Raw genomic sequence first — 14,633 nt, 5'->3', positions numbered from 1 at the left:
TTGTGCTTTTGTACACTAGTCAAGTATCACTACAAGCACTCTTTGCATGTCACTTACATTGCAATATATGACATTGTTATATGACATGACAATATGACATTATTGATAATCAATTAAATAACAAATAAGAGATCGCTTCACATACATGGAGTATATTTAAATCATTTTCTTCTGCCTTCTTTGCTGCCCTTTTGATCTCCAGATCCTTTCCCTATCGGAGCCTGGCTCCCTTCTACTGTTCAACAACCTCTTGGCTGGCCCATTTTGACTTCGCCGGAATAGAGAGATCCCTTCAGTCACATTTTCCAGAAGAAAAATTGCTCTACATAGTTGTGCCCATCATCAAGTCAGTATTGTACAAAACAAACAAAGGCAGTGGTACCTGAGGTTGTGACGACTACTGCCATGAAACGTCACAGAATTTAAGCAAAAAACTTTGCAAAGTGACACGGGCAAACTTGGAAGGAAAAAATTAAAAATTAGCAAAATGGAAGTGAGAAGATACTCCTGCTGAGGACCTTGAACATATAGCTGGTCATACATTCAAAGTTCGATTTCCTGCCACAAAAAGTCATGCCCCAAGGTCCTAGACTTCTGGTGGTTTGGAATGGATGGTGAGGCACTTTTACTAGCTACTGATCAGTTTTAAGGGCAGCTCTAATTTCAGTGCATAAAATGAGCTCTCTTAAAGACCCAACTTGGAGATTTCCGTAAGACCTGCCCTTTCTAGGAAGGACATCTTGCTACCTACACTCAGTAGCCAGATTATTAAACTATTCACACTCCTTTTCAAAGGGCAAGCTCGTCTGACTTCAATTTAAACATCATATTTTCTTTTTTAAGAATATCCCAAAGAATGTATACACAAACAAAAACAATTAAAGAGAAATCAGCACATAAGTTAGAACGGCCATTTGTCAAAAAAGGTACACAAGATTTGGGGTAACATCACAGGGATAAGATCAGCATATAACAATTGTAAATAGGCTTAAACATACTTACATTGAATATATATATATATATATATATATATATATATATATATATATATATATATATATATATATATATATATATATATATATATATATATATATATATATATATCTGGTACACTGTACAGCCCTATTTGCTTTTGTACAGCCCTATTTGCTTTGTCCAAATAGGCCAGTACACTGAATAGACAGAGAAAATGTGATTTTGCAATCTGCCTTGAGCACATGAATGTAACCTCAATTGTTCTAGAAGAAATATTAGACCAGTTTGCGGAGACCCACGTAGTCTGAACAAAAAAGATGCGTCTTTCACTACACAGTATCTGGGCAAACGTGTCAAAGACATCATTGGCGGAAGATGGAAGAGTAAACAATTCAAAGTTCTCTGGGAAAAATCAAAAAAACTTTCAGAAGGATGTATTTTGTACTCCAGGAGACTTTGGCAAATGCCCTCTAAACTATGCTTCTATGAAGACAGGCACAAGTTCGGCCTACTGAAAAGGGGGAAAATTGCATTGCAAATTTTGACTTCCGAGTATTTTCATTTAACTGCTACAGTTTGACAACCAGAGACGATATTCAAATAGGCCAATGGGAAAACATTTTTGATGTGTGATCAACTTAGGGCAGTGTATTATAGTACTCCTGGAAGGCAAAGAGGTATATTGAGAGAGGTGTACTTGGGGAAACGAAGCAAAAAAGAAATTTTACTACGTTGAATAAACTGATTTGTTTCGAAAATATATAATTATCTGTAGACCATATCAAAATGTAGTAGTTGGCAGATCCTAGTTGAAATTGAGGCAGGCTATCGCACAATAAACTTGAAGAAAAAAAGGCATCAATGGTCAAACTGGAAAGCTAGGACCACTGTAACTTACTTTCTGCATCGCTTGCCAGGAACGTAACCGCTCACAAATGTTACTATGTAGATTTGTGCAGACAATAACCCAGTAAAGTTCTAGAGAATGATCTTCCATGTAGCTGTACATGTTTTTTATATATATATATTTATGTACACCAAGCAGATAAAATAAAATACAAAGCACCTCAGTTTAGCAGCATCAAAAGCCAGGGCTTAAAAATACGAATTGAATTACATACTTATCCTCACACAATCAGTACAAAATGTATTTTTTTTTTTACAGTACATAAACATAATATACATAGCGGCGAAGCCAAATTTGAGCTTGAATCTTGAAGAATGGTCTCTTCATGGCTGCATAACGTCATCCAAAATCTTCATCGAGGACTGGAAAAGTGCTCTGAAAAACAAACAATTCAAAAAATGTAAGATCTACAGAGCCTTACACTTCAAAAAGTCACAAGACCAAGTACAAATTACTTACCTTTGCTAGTTGTTTTGGACAATCTACCTCCCCACAGATTGATCACTTACAGAAATAGCTTCAGATATGAGATTGAAGCTAAAAGTATTTTCCTGCATGTGGCCACGAGCTAAAGGTTCACAGTACATTACGACAGTCTGGTTGGTTGCTTTACAGAATGAGGAACCAGGATACCATCTCACTCGCTCTTGTCGGGCTATAACGGCTTTGAACTTCCATCCCCTATGCCATTGGCTGTATACTTAAAATTGACGTGCAGGGAAATAAACCTGTGGTCAGGACCCAAAGAACGCACACTACTGGGGATCAGACAAAGACATTTGGTACTTGGGTATGCATGGCTCTATCTAAGTACTGGGTATTATAACCCCTACAGACATAAAATGTGGGAAAAAAATAAGATTAAACTATGTTTGGAAAACTAAACAGCTCTGGTACTTGGAAAAATCAAAATAGACATCCTGAGTGCTGGTTGAACCTATGTTGAGTAACAGAATGGCATTGCTCACAATATTGGCGCCCAGACGGCTCCACTCCAGGAGTTACTCCGGCACCTAGTGAGCAAAGCTTAAATAAAGTACTAGATCCAGCCCAACACTTAGGGACTCAGTAACTTCTGCATCTCTGTTTAAGTTAGCACATTTTCTAAAAAGGTTACTTTATTTCTTCCCTCCCATAGCGATGGGTGGGATTCAAATCTTGTGTTGATTTTCTCATGGCATCTCCTTTAGAGCTGCTGGAGTTTGACTCACTTTGAAGACTGCCTTCTTGCAGGCAATGACTTCAGCCCCTTAGAATGTTTAAATATTAATCTGGAGGAGGAAGCATTCATCTGGCACACCTACATGGTTCAAAGGAAATGTCTTTCCTTTATTTAAGTATGCATTGTAAAATACACTCAACATAACATTGACGCCGTGGAAATACAACACGAATTACAAAAGAAAAAGGCAGTGCACTAAAGCCAGACTTTATTAGAAACTGTGCTCTGATTACACACACACACACACACACACACTACAATATATATATTATATACATCTATATAAATATACTAGATGCTCAAACACATCCAGAAGCCTCATGTCCAATACCCAGATTCATGACCAAGAGTATTATGCATCCTAGCATCATCGAAAAATACCAGGCTATCAACAGCAGCTGTCAAGAGACTAAATAGTACAATTTTCACTGCACGTAGGATTCCCACGACTCTCAAAAAGAAGCAGCTCCCGTTTTTAATCACAGTGGAAATATTACTTTCTTGTAACTCTAGTTCTCTACCATAAGCATTGTCTTTAAAATTCAAAATACTAACGGTCTTACATCATGTGTTGAATCATTATCACTTTTAGAGAGAGAGAATTCTCCCCTAAAAATTTTTTAGCATTCATTTGTGCCTTTATGTAGAAGAAAACAATTGTTTAGCTTTTTTGATGTTTTAGGTTCTTAGTTACACACACATTTTACGCCAAGGGTATAGGGGGATCTCTACAGGTGAGGATGGATTTTAAAGGAAGTGGGAAGAGATGTGGTTTTCATTTCAAAAGAAATTCATAACTACCTTTGAAAAAAAGATGGATACGCCCTTAGACCCACCTTATCTTTGCAAAACAAAATGCAAGGTTTATGGGGTCGTCGGACATAGATCTCAGACACCTAAAAAGCTCAAGGCGCGACAAAGGAAAGCCTGTCTGCGCCCGGCCGGGGCCAGAGGCCACGACCTCTGGTCATTCTCCCACCCAAATCAGAAGCTACAGCCTTAATTGTCGATTCAGAAAAGGGGGTGGTGATGAACAGAGTGTCTGAATTAAGCAGACCACTCTTACCCAGTCCAAAGATCAGGGCTTGATCCATCACCGTTATTTATCTCACTGCACCATCCCAGCTCAGAACCTGGCTATATGCAAATCAGTCTGTCCCTGGCCCAGTGCATCATGGGAACAGGGCAGACTAAACTACCAAGCCAATTCTTCACCAGAGAGTAGACAAGCTACCGGGGACCGGTTTCTGGCATTTCAGCCTTCTTCGGCCCGGCTTGCTTGAATCCGGATGGTGCAGTGAGAAAGGGACTCATGTCTGAGTATACCCTGCCACACCTATAGTGGCCAAAAACGATTCAGAAAAGGGGGTGGTGATGAAAAGAGTGTCTGAATTAAGCAGACCACTCTTACCCAGTCCAAAGATCAGGGCTTGATCCATCACCGTTATTTATCTCACTGCACCATCCCAGCTCAGAACCTGGCTATATGCATATCAGTCTGTCCCTGGCCCAGTGCATCATGGGAACAGGGCAGACTAAACTACCAAGCCAATTCTTCACCAGAGAGGAGACAAGCTACCGGGGACCAGTTTCTGGCATTTCAGCCTTCTTCGGCCCGGCTTGCTTGAATCCTGATGGTGCAGTGAGAAAGGGACTCATGTCTGAGTATACCCTGCCACACCTATAGTGGCCAAAAACGATTCAGAAAAGGGGGTGGTGATGAACAGAGTGTCTGAATTAAGCAGACTACTCTTACCCAGTCCAAAGATCAGGGCTTGATCCATCACCGTTATTTATCTCACTGCACCATCCCAGCTCAGAACCTGGCTATATGCAAATCAGTCTGTCCTTGGCCCAGTGCATCATGGGAACAGGGCAGACTAAACTACCAAGCCAATTCTTCACCAGAGAGGAGACAAGCTACCGGGGACCAGTTTCTGGCATTTCAGCCTTCTTCGGCCCGGCTTGCTTGAATCCTGATGGTGCAGTGAGAAAGGGACTCATGTCTGAGTATACCCTGCCACACCTATAGTGGCCAAAAACGATTCAGAAAAGGGGGTGGTGATGAACAGAGGGTCTGAATTAAGAAGACCACTCTTACCCAGTCCAAAGATCAGGGCTTGATCCATCACTGTTATTTATCTCACTGCACCATCCCAGCTCAGAACCTGGCTATATGCAAATCAGTCTGTCCCTGGCCCAGTGCATCATGGGAACAGGGCAGACTAAACTACCAAGCCAATTCTTCACCAGAGAGGAGACAAGCTACCGGGGACCGGTTTCTGGCATTTCAGCCTTCTTCGGCCCGGCTTGCTTGAATCCTGATGGTGCAGTGAGAAAGGGACTCATGTCTGAGTATACCCTGCCACACCTATAGTGGCCAAAAACGATTCAGAAAAGGGGGTGGTGATGAACAGAGTGTCAGAATTAAGCAGACCACTCTTACCCAGTCCAAAGATCAGGGCTTGATCCATCACCCTTATTTATCTCACTGCACCATCCCAGCTCAGAACCTGGCTATATGCAAATCAGTCTGTCCCTGGCCCAGTGCATCATGGGAACAGGGCAGACTAAACTACCAAGCCAATTCTTCACCAGAGAGGAGACAAGCTACCGGGGACCGGTTTCTGGCATTTCAGCCTTCTTCGGCCCGGCTTGCTTGAATCCTGATGGTGCAGTGAGAAAGGGACTCATGTCTGAGTATACCCTGCCATACCTATAGTGGCCAAAAACGATTCAGAAAAGGGGGTGGTGATGAACAGAGTGTCTGAATTAAGCTGACCACTCTTACCCAGTCCAAAGATCAGGGCTTGATCCATCACTGTTATTTATCTCACTGCACCATCCCAGCTCAGAACCTGGCTATATGCAAATCAGCCTGTCCCTGGCCCAGTGCATCATGGGAACGGGGCAGACTAAACTACCAAGCCAATTCTTCACCAGAGAGGAGACGTGGTTTTCATTTCAAAAGAAATTCATAACTACCTTTGAAAAAAAGATGGATACGCCCTTAGACCCACCTTATCTTTGCAAAACAAAATGCAAGGTTTATGGGATCGTCAGACATAGATCTCAGACACCTAAAAAGCTCAAGGCGCGACAAAGGAAAGCCCGTCTGCGCCCGGCCGGGGCCAGAGGCCACGACCTCTGGTCATTCTCCCACCCAAATCAGAAGCTACAGCCTTAATTGCCTACTCAAACTTAGGGGAGAGATTTCAGCCCCTTGCCTCTCCTCATGGAACCCAGCTGAACAAAGCTCAATCTGCCCACATTGTGGTCTTCAGCCCCACCCAGACCCTCCAATCAAAACCACACAGCGACACATGTTTCTTTTGAACTGCAGATCACTTCCTAAAGACTCTATAGAGATTTCTCTACTTTTAGATGAACTGAACCCCGACGTTCTATTTTTGACAGAAACCTGGCTCCATACTGATTCAGATCCCAATATCATTCAAACTTTATCGAGAAGATATCAAATCTTACGCGAAGACCACCCAACAGGAAGAGGAGGTGGCATAGCTATCATTTATAAAGAACAATATGACTGCCGCAGGTCCCCCAACCCAATACCTAACTGTGGAAGCCTCTCCTTCTCCCTAGACTTCTCCCCCACTAGCACTCTTTCAGGCATACTCATATCGCCCACCTGGGACCATTGGACAATTTCTTAACTGTCTGCCCTCTTCTATATGCAGCTTACCTAACTATACCCTTCTAGGGGATCTTAATGTCCATTTCGATGACTCCACGGACCACACGGCCCTGGAATTGACCACCAGTCTTGAAGCAATACAACTTCAACAATTAGTGTTTAAACCTACTCACTCCAAGGATCATCTAGACACTATTTTTAGCAATTGTGCAAACCTCCTAATAGGAACCCCCTCCCCCCTACCGTGGATGGACCACTTCTTGGTCTCCATCTCCTGGGTCACCCCAATCACCCACCCCTCTCCCTCTTCAACTTCTCAGAGGTAACACAATTGGTCAAAACTCCCCTAGACCAAATGGGCAGCGACCCTCGAAATCTCGAGACCACTCTGCAACCTCGATCCCATACTAGGCAATGGAAACTAGAATAGATGGATAACACAATCATTAGATTTGGTACTCCCAATAAAACATACCAAATCCAAGCGAAGCACCAAGACGGCCCCCTGGTACTCCCAGGATTTACGGGACAAGAAACGCCAATGTAAAAAACTGGAAAGGAAATGGCGTTTAGACTATTCACCCACCGGAAAAATCACATACAGAACTGCCATAAAAAACTATAAAAATGAAATCAGAAGCGCGAAAGCTACTTTTTTTGAAAATAAAATTAGTGCAGCCGCCTCCAGGCCCAAGGAAATATACCAAATTGCAAAAACCCTTCTCAAACTCCCAGAAAAACCTCAAAACCCCCTCAATGCCCAATCACGCTGTAACGATCTGGCAGAGTTTTTCTACAATAAAATTCATACCATCTACTCCTCTTTCCCCCATACTCAACTCCCCTCATCACACACCGAGCCAACTGAGCCAGGGATCCAACCCTCAGCCTCTCTTGGAAACCTCCCCCCTCTGGATTCAGCCACACTACAATCCATCATGCTTCAAGTAAAATCTGGCTCCACTAACGATCCAGCACCCCCTCATTCCCTGTGGATGGTTTCCACGCACAATCTCGCCACCATCCTTGACTTGGTCAATGCCTCCCTAACCACAGTTATCGTCCCGCCCCTTTGGAAACCGGCCATGGTCAAAGCTCTCCTTAAAAAAAACAACTTAGACCCAAAGAACCCAGGGAACTACCAACCTATTTCCCTATTGCCCTGGCTAAGCAAAATCTTCGAGAAACATGTTAATAAAACTTTGACGGTGTTCCTCGACCCCTCCCAGACAGGGTTTCGACCCATTCACGGGACTGAGTCCGCTCTCCTCGCTTTGACAGAAGAGGCCAGGAAGACCATGGATCAAGGAGGTACGGCTGCCATTATCCTCCTTGACCTAAGTGCTGCCTTCGACACTGTAAACCACAACATCCTTCTGCGCAGACTTATCAATCTAGGAATCTCAGCAAAAGCAATCACATGGTTTGAGTCCTTCCTGTCTGACCGCCCCTTTCAAGTCTTCGAGGGTGAAATCACTTCCCCCAGCAAACCTCTTAGCTGCGGTGTTCCGGAGCCCTACACTTTTTAATGTTTATATGAGCCCCCTAGCTGAGATCTTCCGCCCCCTTTGGGCTAAAAATCATCTCTTACGTGGACGATACTCAGCTAGTGGTGGCTCTGAACCAACCCGAACCCGGGCCCAGTAACCTGAGGAACTGCTTAGAAACAGTTACTTCATGGATGACATCGTCCTGTCTCAAACTGAATGGAGACAAGACTGAGCTGATGGTCTTTGGTAACTCCCCGCATTCTTCTATTGACTCCATATGGCCACCTTGTCCTGGACCTGCCCCTACATCCAACGACACAATCAAGAGCCTGGGTACCTGGCTGGATAAGTCTCTGAACTTCAATCACCAAGCAGCCAAACTCTCAGCCACCTGCTATGGTATACTCAGGCTCATCCGTAAAATCCTTCCCCTTCTACCCTTTAAGGCGAGGCAGGTTATGATCCAGGGCCTCATTTTATCCCGTTTGATTTTGTGAATGCGAACCCTTCTCCAGATTCCTCGTCGTCTCCCCATAAAATCAGAACTAAGAGATGTCCACTGGCTACTAGTCAAGAAAAGAATTGAATTTAAGGGCCTGTGCATCGTCCATCGGGACTTCTGGAAATAAGGGGCCACCATTAATCATTCCCTGATCATCCCCTACAACCCCAACAGACAACTTAGATCTGCTTCCTTCTTTCACGTCACAGTACCCAAGATTCGGAGAGTCAGAAGTGGGGGCCGATCATTTGCCTACAACTCCGCAGGGCTCTGGAACTCCCTCCCCCTCAATTTGCGATCAGAGCCCAACCTGCTGTCCTTCCGTAAAAAGCTAAAAACCCTGTTATTTAATAAATCAGATTAGGCCCCACCGTTCACCGTTTACCTACATACGCCAGTCCGCAGCGCTAGGACGCCTCACGGTAGCTATCGCGCTATACAAAAATTCTTTTTATTTCATTAATTTATTTAAACGTAAGTTAAATAGAGAACTTCATTTAATCTCTGTACATTTTGGGCATTGGCTTGTCATTTGACGTTATATGAAGTACATGGAAAATCTCTGCTTTTGTATTTTGTACATCTGATGCAGGATTAAGGTATTGTGCATTGGCCAAAACAAATTAAGGTGGTGCACCACTTTGGAAGAAAACAAATTGCTGTCAGCTGCATGTGTACACACACTGATTTGGTACATTCCCTATACACTAAGCACATCTTCTAAAAAGAGAGGTTGTTCAATAGCCAAGTTACCACCATACAATGCATACTTTGGGACCGTATTAAACACAGAATTAACTCATTTGAGGGGAGAGGGTGGTGAAGTAGTAGTAGTGTATTTTGTAAAGCGCACAGCTGCCCCAACGGGGCGTCCCCGCGCTGTATAACGCTGTGGAACCCTTCCTGGCTCATCCCCTGTGAGATGCCCCTCCTGGGCACCCCCAAGGTGAAGCCAGGCATCCCAGTATTGTAGGGGCCGTTGTGGAGATTAAGCAAGCTATTACCCAGAGTTGCAGCGTGGGACCCATGATTAGAGTAGGCGCTGAGGCGAGAATTATCGAGTCCGCAGACATTGAGCCCAAGACCCTGCCGCGTCGGGACTTGAACCCTGGTCCCGGGCCTGATCTCTGCTTCAGAGTGTGCCGCTCTAACCAGTGAGCCACACTTCTCCACTAGTGGAGAAGTGTGGCTGTAGGAAGATTATATATGCACTAACAATATTGTTCCCAAAATAAAACTAACTTTTTCCTCAGATGGATACAGATCCCCGCCTATTCCTTATCTTATGAATGAGCCGCAAAGCAGCTCCCTTTTTGGAAGCAGGACTGAGTATTACAGATTAAACATGGAAATCATGCACCACAGTCCTGGCTAAGTAAGTATACATCATTGTGCGTAAGTAATCGTATTCATCATGGTTTAGCAAATGTATCAAAGTATGATTACATGGCTGCCCACCAGATGTCAAGTACGGAAGCGTCTATAGTCGGAGCAGTGGAAGAAGCAGAGGTCCTTCAGAGTGGGTGGATATCCTTTGGAAGACATTCTGTGGCCAAGGCAGAGCAGATCTTGATACAGAGAATAACCCAACATAAAATGGTGTGCCTGGTTAGCACCTTGCATTCTTGGCTCTAGTGAAGCCTGAACACATGCGATTCCTCTACTTTGTCCTTTCAATTGTAGGAAGCAGGAAGCCTAGATTCCAGTATAGCTGGCGGCCCCTCCTCTCTGGTGGAGATGAGGAAGAGGAGAAAAAGATGGAAAAATGGCAGATCGACCCATTTGTAAGGCAAAGACCACGTTTGGTAGAAAAGATGGCAGGTACTAAGAAGAAATGAACAAGTTACTTACCTTCGGTAACGATATATCTGTAAGAAACAGTAGTTAGTATTAGATTCCTTACCTTAGAATATCCCCAGGCGTCAGACTGGATCCGGAAATTTTTGCGTAGCAGTACCCTTGCGCATCGGTACTGATGTACTGATAAGAAAGCTCCGCAGGTTTGAATCCAGATATATTATAGACCTTGGAACTAAGACCCCTAAGGGAATGAACGTAGGGGAGGAATTATCAGTACATTTGGGGGACTGAGTAATCGAGGGCTCTTGTTACTGTGCTATACTGAAACTATGTGATGGTGCTAAGTGTACATAGGGCTCACCTTTTGGAAAATGTTTATTTGATACACACGGACTTATTTATTGTGTGTCTCTGGTATAAAATGTGTTCGCTTATAGCCGATACATGGCGTGATTTTCTTCGATAAAACTTTATTGTCTATTTGCCGATACACGGCGCGATTGACTTGATCAAATTATGCTTTTGTTTTACGAATGTTTTAGCACACCATAAAAAATATGAAATTGAGAATTGTTATATTAATAATGTCAATACTGACGTTTTTAATGGAAATAGTAATGTATGAACTTATTACTATGTTTTAATACAATTCGCGAGCAATAATGTGATTTACACTTGATAAAGTTACATTGAGACACTTTAAAATGGCGCCGAGAATCGGCCAAAGCAAGTTCGTCTTCTATTGTGATGAATGTTTGACGATGTGATCTACCCCACCCTGGTTTTAAAATGGCCGCGTTTCGGATGATACATTGTAAAACATATGATTAAGGCATCGCCGAAACGCGTCATGTTACACTTATCCCTTTGAATCATGGATTAAAGTAATTTATGGCAACTGAAGTTCCTGTGGAGTGCTTTCCTGGTATCTAGAAGGAGAAGGGAGTGAGCGCGGATATTTACACGAATGCACTATCTCGTTAATAGCACCCATCCGTGAGTGCACTGCTCTGTGGTGCAAACACATATATATATATATATATTTATTTATTTATTATTATTTTTTTTTTGCCAATGGGAGGACCTCCAATGGCAGACCACCTGCCTCACTGTGTTGTAAAGTATAAGTAAATAAAGCTTTGAATGTGCCTGGCTCCATCTCTCACCTACGTTGGTTTTCCTTTTTCCCGTGATAACTCTTCCTCATTTGTCTAACAAGATTCACATAATGAATACATTGTGTGGAAATATAAGACAGATCTTTCAACTGGAGAAATATCATGGATAAACGCATGATTAGCTTTTTGCATGGTTCACTTCTTCCACTAGGGTTTCAACGCGCTCCAGGAGACACTCAGTGTGTCTACTCTTTTCCCTGGGTAAGAGCAACAGCCAAAACGTCCCATGTGCAAGCCTACAATCAGTCATTTGATTCACTTTCACCTACCATTACAGTATCAAAATGCAAGGGAACAACAATGGCTGGTGGTCGCTCCCCTTTACCAGAGTCCCAAAAGCTTCAGTTCACAGCTGCTGCTTCCTTCAGCTCTTCAACTATTGAGGCATCATGTCCAACCCCTATTGCTGGAAATAGGGCTCTTTTCTTCCCATCTGCACTCCTGGGCACAATTTACCTAACAACTGCCATGTTTGGCTGCATCCCCACACACATTAATAGTGGGCAATCACGCTGTACAACATTTTTTACATGTCACTCACTAGGGTAATCTCTCTCCTACTTGGATAACTGCATGTGCATGAATGATTACAAGTCTTAGTGAAGCCTGTCTACTTCAGCACTCAAGATGCATGGAAGAAAGATCGTGCAAGTTTGTGTGAGCCAGATCTGAAAAGCTGTAATTTTTTCTTGTGGTTTTTTGGTACACCCTTGCTTTTCATTTTAACTGTAATGTACGTTGGCATCAATGTCCATTTAGCAGAAAATGTAGAAGGCATTTTAAATTTCACAAGAAGCATTCATTTTCACTCATTTCAGAAAACAATCTATGCCCCAGCTTACGGGCCAAAAACGTTAGGGTGGTATCTCCCACCCTAGCCTCGCCACTCACCCCCTCCCCTCTCTCCTCCATTAGCTGGCTTCCTAAACGGAGGCCAGCCATTGGTGGAGAGATGCATCACTCCGATTTAGCTCAGTCTTTTTCGGATTTGGGGGCGTAAATTTTGCTGTTCTTTAGACAGTGACGTTGTCTGTCACTCAGAACCTCAAAACCACGCCCCCAAGTCCGAAAATGGCCGTAGTATTGTAAATGCCACTTTGCGCTGATCGTCTCTGCAAGAAGTCACTGAGTACTACTTTCGATGGTATGTATGCTTGCTTGTATTTTTTTTCTTTTCTTTTGATGTAAGCTTTTTTTTTGCTAATCTTATGTTTATTCTCTCTTTTCTAGGTCCAACGTGGCATCTCCCTGCAGCGATGTGCACCGCTGGGCATGGAGTGGTTCCGATACGCGGCTCTTTTGCAGTTTGAGGTAAGCTATCTTTTCGATTTTACTAATCTAATGTTTTTTCTCTTTTTTCTAGGTCCAACATGGCTCGTGGCGTCTCTCTGCAGCCGTGTGCACTACTGTGCACAAAGTTGTTTGGACGGGTATGTATGTTGTTGTTTTCGTTTAGAGGTAAGCCATGTTTTTGTTTTGCTAATCTTATGTTAATTCTCTCTTTTCTAGGTCCAACATGGCCCGTGGTGTCTCCCTGCAGCGATGTGCACCGCCGTGCACGGAGTGGTTCCGATATGCAGCTCCTTTGCAGTTTGAGGTAAGCTATCTTTTCGATTTTACTAATGAAATGTTTTTCTCTCTTTTCTAGGTCCAACATGGCTCGTGGCATCTCCCTGCAGCCGTGTGCACTACTGTGCATGAAGTTGTTAAGACGGGTATGTATGTTGTTGTTGTTTTCATTTAGAGGTAAGCCATTTTGGTTTTTTTTGCTAATCTTATGTTTATTCTCTCCTTTCTAGGTCCAACATGGCCCGTGGTGTCTCCCTGCAGCGATGTGCACCGCAGTGCACGGAGTGGTTCCGATATGCGGCTCTTTTGCAGTTTGAGGTAAGCTATCTTTTTAATTTTACTAAGCTTATGTTTTTTTTCTCTTTTCTAGGACCAACATGGCCCGTGGCGTCTCCCTGCAGCGATGTGCACCGCTGTGCACAAAGTGGTTCCGATATGCGGCTCTTTTGCAGTTTGAGGTAAACTATCTTTTCGATTTTACTAATCTTATGCTTTTTCTGTCTTTTCTAGGTCCAACATGGCCCGTGGCGTCTCCCTGCAGCCGTGTGCACTACTGTGCACGAAGTTGTTCAGACAGGTATGTATGTTGCTTTTTGTTTATGTAAGAGGTAAGGCATATTTTTATTTTTGCCAATCTTATGTTTTTTCTCTTTGTTCTAGGTCCAACCTGGTCCGTGGTGTCTCCGTGCTCCCTGCAGCGTTGTGCACCGCTGTGCACGAAGTGGTTCCGATATGGCTAAGTGTCTCTATTTAAAAGTAGCTCTGTCTGTTTGTACCTACGTTTAGGCTGGATATATGTGTGTAACTCTGTGTGTGGGGCTCTGTGTGTGTGGCTCTGTATGTGTGTGTGTGGCTGTGTGTGTGTGTGTGGCTCTGTGTGTGGCTCTGTGTATGTCTGTGTGGTTCTATGTGTTTAGCTGTGCGTTTGTGTAGCTCAGTGTATGTGTAGCTCAATAAGTGCATAGTTGCCTCTATGTGTGTGTATAGATGGCTCAGTATCTTTATGTGGCTGGCTCACTATGTGTGTTAGGTGACTATGGCTGTGGCTAGCTCTATATGTGTAAGTCAGTGGCTATGTATGTGGATGTCTGAAGCTCTGTATATTTGTGTGCATAGCTCTCTATGTGTGTCTAGCTGACTCTGTATGTGTGGCTCTGTATGTATGTCTGCGTGATACACTTTGTATGTGTGTGGCTCTGTGTGGGTGGGTCTGTATGTGTGTGGGGTTGGCTCGCTCTCTCAGTACGTCACTCTCTATCTCTCTCACTACCTCACTCTCTCTCTCACTAACTCACTATCTCTCTCACTACCTCACTATCTCTCACACTACTA

At 43.5% G+C, this 14,633-nt stretch overlaps 1 protein-coding gene across 1 annotated transcript in view; it reads right to left on the bottom strand.

The window, feature by feature from the left end:
- Positions 1–1,977: 1,977 nt before the first annotated feature.
- Positions 1,978–14,633, bottom strand: part of LOC147669133 (condensin-2 complex subunit G2-like) — a 399,698-nt gene continuing 387,042 nt past the window's right edge. Inside the window, exon 28 of the mRNA XM_086948201.1 lies at positions 1,978–2,260. Within this exon, the coding sequence (XP_086804327.1) occupies positions 2,209–2,260 (52 nt within the window). The 3' untranslated portion in view covers positions 1,978–2,208. The remainder of the gene's footprint in view (positions 2,261–14,633) is intronic.

This window comes from Lissotriton vulgaris, unplaced genomic scaffold, assembly GCF_964263255.1.
Source record: "Lissotriton vulgaris unplaced genomic scaffold, aLisVul1.2 SCAFFOLD_836, whole genome shotgun sequence".
Lineage (NCBI taxonomy): Eukaryota > Metazoa > Chordata > Amphibia > Caudata > Salamandridae > Lissotriton > Lissotriton vulgaris.
This window is presented reverse-complemented; position numbering and strand designations above follow the sequence as displayed.